The 6469-nt window shown below is 43.8% G+C and overlaps 1 protein-coding gene across 1 annotated transcript; it reads right to left on the bottom strand.

Annotated features, from left to right (window-relative positions):
* Positions 1–613: 613 nt before the first annotated feature.
* On the bottom strand, positions 614–5673 carry LOC121389236 (atrial natriuretic peptide receptor 1-like). The gene is made up of 3 exons (XM_041520834.1): positions 5339–5673; positions 1657–4189; positions 614–682 (listed from the first exon to the last, which is right to left on the bottom strand). The coding sequence occupies exons 1-3, from the start codon at positions 5671–5673 to the stop codon at positions 614–616; spliced, it is 2937 nt and encodes a 978-aa protein (XP_041376768.1).
* Between the last annotated feature and the right edge of the window lie 796 nt (positions 5674–6469).

The raw sequence follows: 6469 nt of genomic DNA, 5'->3' as shown, positions 1-6469 counted from the left end.
TTTCCTCTAAAAATCTGTGTCGTCCTTAACTATATGTCTGACGCCATATAACCGTAAATAAAATGTGTTGAGTGTATCGTTAAATAAAACATTTCTTTCTTTGTACATAATAATATATATGTATACCGTGTTCAGAGCTCTTAAGATGGAACTTTCGCAAGGAGTGAGATTTTGTCCGAATAAACTGGCGCGGGAAATAAGCGCGTTGACAATTGGTCAAGATTCGAGATTCTGACCAATAAACAACATGGACACCTATTATATGATTTCAATGCCTTACGATGCTTAGCTGGGCTGGCCGGCAGTTTGTTGGTCGTCGAGATCGAATGAATAACAATATATATATATATATATATATATATATATATATATATATATATATATATATATATATATATATATATATATATATATATATATGTATGTATGTATGTATTTAAAAAAATTGCTATAATGTTTAATATGCGTGAGAAAATCATGTACCGGCGTGAGAGCGTGAAACGACGTTCAAATGCACTGAGTGTAGCTTGTTCGTTGATCGTCTAAACACGTAAATAGACGAATACTGCTTAAATCGTCAGACATCGTTAACAATGTCCATTGTCCGCTTGGATTAAACTGTTGTTAAGTTGAACAGATTGTTGTTGGTTTGAAGCCAAAATGTTTTTAACAGATCACCTTTCTGAAATAAGCAAAAGATGTTGATTAATTAGTACACAATAATATATATTAGAAATTCGATATTACTCGCCAATGCGATTTCAGGTTTCGCAAAAGACATGACCTTTCATTTGACCAACTAAACCACCACTAGCACACGCATTTGGAATAATTATGGCAATGAAAGGTCACGAATCCATGTTGGAGCATATCAGATCTACAAATGGAAACTAAAAGCAACGGAAGTAAGATATAATATATATATATATATATATATATATATATATATATATATATATATATATATATATATATATATATATATTGGATCTATAACATGCTGTTTTTCGTTAGTCGTAGAAATCAGTTTAAACACAATATAACAGTGAAGACAAGCTACAAATCGTTAGTAGATAGAAACTGTAGTGAAACGTTTGAGTATTCTTACTTCAAAGACGTTCGTGGTTGTATTTTAAGAAGAGGTAAGGGCTTTTGGTTTGATTTATAAATATGAAAGATGTGAATATCGAACCTAGCGTAGCTCTACAAAACTGTTTCTAGATATTTAACCTTTAATACTACATATAATGGACAAGTATATGGAAAAGTATAGAACATATTTGAATACAATATTTAGAGGACGGGGGTCGGGATAGCTCAGTCGTAGAATGCTTAACATCAGCCACATGGTTTGGCTTTGTTTCAATAAAGAAAATCTCTATACAAACCAAACATAAATCGGTTTTAGCCACCCATCTCGCTTCACCCATCCCACATTTATCTACTTGCTCCAGTGTTTCTTATTATCTTCCTTCACTCCATCATTCAAACTGTAACAGTACATTATAAAGCTATACACAAAATTTTAGCTCAATATCGTGAGGCATTGTGAAAAAAACAGCCCGGTAAACTATACGTGGGACAGACGGACACAGAGACAGAAGGATGTTGAAACCTATAGCCCCCTTGGGTTTGGGACCAACTAGCCACACTTACCCACATAAATGGATCCCTTCTGGGAATCACATTCCACTTTGCCGTCGATTGCAGTAGCTCAGCTGTCGTCTGCGATATTAGAAGCGTGCTGGGCTTAGCCTCTTCAGCCAGCTGAGTGGCCACGTAGACTGCATCACCACACACGAAGCGCTTCTCAGGGTACGAGCAGACTCCCGAACTGCTCAGGAACACGGTGCCCGAACTGATCCCTATCTTCAGTCTCAGCGGTTCGAGCGTGTTAACATTAACGCGAATCTTACGAGTCACCGCCATAAGGTCCAGTGCCGTCTGCACGGCAATCTGTGCGTGTATGTTGCTAGGCTTCGGTAACCCAGCAACCATTTTGCAACAGTTGTAGGTGACGTCGAAAGTGTAGAGCTGATTCTTCAAAGCGATGTCATCAAATGCTTGGAAAAGATTGGTCAGCATCTGAAAAATGTCAGCGGAGGTAAATCGAGATACTAAGGACAGGAAGTCACATGCGTTACACACAACGACGGTTACCGAAGAGAATTTCTGCGGCTGGACCTTCTCGAGCGATGGCAAGGTCTTTATCGTTGGACAGTTGTTTGAATCTCGATTCGTGACTATTTTGTCACGGGCTTCTACAGTTTCAATTGTTTCCTCTAGCATAGAGACATACTCTTCCAGCAGGTGAATGATAGAATCCACCACTGCATTTCCCCTGGAATAGGTTTTCATGATCTTCTCTTGGATTAATGAAAATGTTGGTCTCACGCCGGGATCACTTTCCCAGGTAATGCTCATAATCGCTCTTGCGGTGAAAGGGGTGGTAAGATAAAACCCTGGACGGAGAGATACGGAGATGACATCTCTTAAGACCTCACCCGGAGTTCTGCATGAGGAGTATTCCGAGAATGGCAGTTCTCTGGTAAAGATCTCCTTCATTGTCATACCAAAGCTATAGACATCCCCGCTTTTGGTGGGCTGTGTGTTGTGCTGCAGAATCTCGGGCGCCGTCCAGAACTCGGGAGAGTCCCACTGTGTGATATTACTGATGTCGTCAATGTTATAATTCTTTCTGTTCGTTCTGTCTTCCAATCTGTCCTTCCCCCATTCGTCGATCCTGAGCGACCAGTTGCTATCAAAGTAGCAGTTGGAACTGGACAGGCTGCCGTGAACTATGTTGTTTCGGTGTAGGAAGGTCATCCCGCAGGCAAGCTCGTACGTAATGGCAAATTTGAGATCGATGCTTGTGCTCAGGTTGGACTTGTAGAGGAAATTGTTCAACGATCCTTTGACGTTGTAGTTCATCACCGAATGATACACGCCGTCCAGGTACACCAGGCCGTAAAACCGAGTCAGGTTCTTGTGCCGCAAGGATCGCTCCATCCACAAGACCGTCTTCTTTGTGTTGAACGTCAGGTTCTTGTTAATGCCCAGCGCTCTGAGATACACTAAATTCCCGCACCATTCTCCCAGACAAGAGGAAAACGTCGACGTCGTCGGCGCCGTCTTCCCATTGGCAACAGCTGGGTGGATTTTATTTCTTGTGAAGCGAGCAAATTTGCCAGTTCTGACGATACTTTTTCTCGGGCTTAGGTGATAAAAATTGATTTCCCATGGTTCTATTTTCCATTCATTGTTCCACACAGCTCTGCATGTTTTCGTCTTCATGTTGATCACACAAATAGCTGCAACAAGAACCAATACACCGAACAGTGGTGCAGCAACATACACTGGAATGACCCAAGTCCTTAACGAGTCCAGTTCTCTCTGTATATCCTCCTGTACTAAATTGTACACGTTTCGATTGTTGCACGTTACCTTTTGAATGATCTTACTCAAGATTAGTTTGTATAAATCATACGGAAGAGGCACCATTCCCGCACCCGAGCAATACTCTTTAGCTACAGGATTTGTGTAGAACCATTCAATGTATCGGACAAGTTCTTTAGCAACCTGGCAGTCAGTCATGTTAGATTTCTTAATGATGAAGTACGTGTATCCGGCCATTGGGTAAGATTCGCTTCCGGTGGGGTTTGATAACGAGGCTGTCATTCGATTGTCAAACCTCGAGGAGGTAGCGACCATGGCGTTCTGGACTGTGGTGATGGTCGGGTCGACGAACTGGCTGGCGTTGTTCTGCAACAGTGCATAGCTCAGTTTCATGGAAGTCGCTTCCGACATGACCAGGTAGCCAATGGAGTAACGGATTGACAGCATCATTCCCGACAGGCCTCGGTTCGACTGGCCATACACCTGAACCGTTGTTGAATTCCAGTGCACCGGTCGGTCGTTCTCGTCCAGTCCTTGGTTAAACATCCCGTATTGGAGCTTCCAGTCGGCATCAAAGGAACTAAGAGTCCTGGTGAAAATCTCCGTTGTACCGGACTTGTCGCGCCTTGCTGTTGTGATGATCTTTTTGTTTGGTAAGGTGATTTCGGGGTTTATTTCCACTAGAGATGAGTCATTCCACCAAGTGATCCGTCCACTGTATATTCTAGCCAGTTGATGAATCGTCATGTTGAGTTGGGATATTCCAGGTAGATTGAAAACGCAAACAACAGCCCTGAAAGAAGATGTACAGCTGTACCAGTGATCCATTTTGTACAATTACATCCACGTGCATGCACGCTAACCAGCTGAAACAGTCACAACAACCACACACACCACCCCCACCATCACCACCACACCACACGTTACACGCACATCCATCCATCCATACATCCATCCATATATACATACACACATTACACACATGCGAACACACATAAATATACATAATACACCCACATATAGACCTACATACGCACGCACACAAGCAAACGAGTGTTTAAGGACACTCCAGCACAAAAATACACATCACATACATATATGCATTGATATACCAGGCCTGTAGGAACGGGGCGGGGGATTTGTGTCCCGACTAGAGGCTGTGACTCCCCCCACCCCCACCCCCCCACCAACAAAAACCACCAACCAACTTCAGATAACGTTCCTATGGGCCTATACATACATAGAAACAGAGCGAAAGACAAACAAATGGAGAGAGAGAGAGAGAGAGAGAGAGAGAGAGAGAGAGAGAGAGAGAGAGAGAGAGAGAGAGAGAGAGAGAGAGAGAGAGAGAGAGAGAGAGGGTGATGGAAATACAGACAAAGAGCTGGAGAGAGATGGGGAGAGACAGTCAGAAACACAGAGACAGATAGACGGACATAGAGAGAGGGAGAGAGAAAGATAAGGAGAGAGGGAGATACAGACAGACACAGAAAGAGCTAGAGAGAAAGGAGAGACAGACACACACAGAGACAGATAGCGAAAGAGAGAGAAGACACAGAGACAGAGACAGAGAAAAAATAGACAGACAGATAGACAGACATACAGACAGAGAGAGAGAGGGGGGGGAATACAGACAAAGACAGACACGAAGAGCTGGAGAGACAAACAGAAACACAGAGACAGACAGACGAACATAGAGAGGGGGAGAGAAAGATAAGGAGAGAGGGAGAGACAGACAGACACAGAGAGAGCTAGAGAGAGAGAGGAGAGAGAGACACACAGACAGCTGGACATACAGAGACAAGTAGCGAGAGAGAGAGAGAGAGAGAGAGAGAGAGAGAGAGAGAGAGAGAGAGAGAGAGAGAGAGAGAGAGAGAGAGAGAGAGAGAGAGAGAAGGGGAGGGAGGGGTGCTCGTGTGAATGCCTTCTGAAAGTGTGTTACCCTGCCATTGTGGGAAACATCTGGAGATCCGGAGAGTCTCGGTAGTCCCTGTCTGACAGGAGAGAGTCCGAACCGGCGTAATCCACCCGTGGCTGGAGCTCCCCTTTAATCCGCGCCTTCCCTTTGCCGCTGCCGATGCTGCTGTAACTGATGTGGACGTCTTGAAATCGACGTCGGTACGTCTCGTAGGCCGGGATCCATGACGTGTAAACGTCGAGCGGGAACGAAGCTCCTGCGCCCTTGACCTCTATCGTCTCGTCCGACAGACGAACAACGCACAGGGTGAAGAAGAGTACAAGGCAGGTGTTGGTTATCCATTGAATTGTTGTCGCCATTGTTGGGGAAAAGCTGGAAATAAATCTAGAGTCATGGGCGTCACTTGGTGGGGGACGGGGGAGGAGGACATGTCCACTTTTGGAGTAGGGGGACCAACTTGCAAATGTCCCCTGGCCCTTCCCTCACACACATACACAGTTTTCACGATGAAAAACAACCGCCGAAAATAGGTTTATTTTTATTAGAGCCAAAACGTCATTGCGTGAAGTGAAAAGCTAATATTAGTGTTAACATTTGCATAAGACAACCACCAGTATTGGCTGTATAGTAGTACTATACTCGTACCAAGTTACCAACCAATGTTACCAACAAACATGGTCTATAGACTATACCGTCTAGACGCATTGTTTTCTGTTTTCTGTGTTGACAAGAAAACGATAAACAAAACGTCGAGTTCACATTATTATTGTGCAGGCCAGTTTTTATTTCGGGACTTTAAATGTCTCAGGTAATAAGCCGAAAACACGCCAGAATCGCTATGAAGGGGGTTAATATTTTTTAATTTTCCTTATGGGACTTTCGGCTGCGGCGCTCGCAGTTTCGCACAACACATTGAAAATCCGTCCTACGGGCCTGATGTTTTGGAATTCAGTTTACGAATCTGTTCTCACGCTGAATGAACGCAGCTAATACCAGAACATTTATTTAATTTTAATTGCCACACTCGTTAAGCAGTCATCATGGATATGTCGGCCTCGGTGGCGTAGTGGTTAGGCCATCGGTCTACAGGCTGGTAGGTACTGGGTTCGGATACATGGGATTTTTAATCCAGATACCGACTCCAAATTCTGAGTG

The sequence above is a fragment of the Gigantopelta aegis genome, chromosome 14 (genome assembly GCF_016097555.1).
Source record: "Gigantopelta aegis isolate Gae_Host chromosome 14, Gae_host_genome, whole genome shotgun sequence".
Taxonomy (NCBI): domain Eukaryota; kingdom Metazoa; phylum Mollusca; class Gastropoda; order Neomphalida; family Peltospiridae; genus Gigantopelta; species Gigantopelta aegis.
Note: the sequence above shows the minus strand (reverse complement) of the source record. Positions and strands in the feature narration are given on the sequence as shown.

Coding starts and splice junctions, on each gene's coding strand:
- LOC121389236 (XM_041520834.1), bottom strand. CDS start 5,673: ATGGCGACAACAATTCAATGGATAACCAACACCTGCCTTGTACTCTTC. Junction 4,190..5,338: donor ATGTTTCCCACAATGGCAGG/GTAACACACTTT, acceptor ATCTTCTTTCAG/GGCTGTTGTTTGCGTTTTCA. Junction 683..1,656: donor GAAGGGATCCATTTATGTGG/GTAAGTGTGGCT, acceptor TGCTTATTTCAG/AAAGGTGATCTGTTAAAAAC.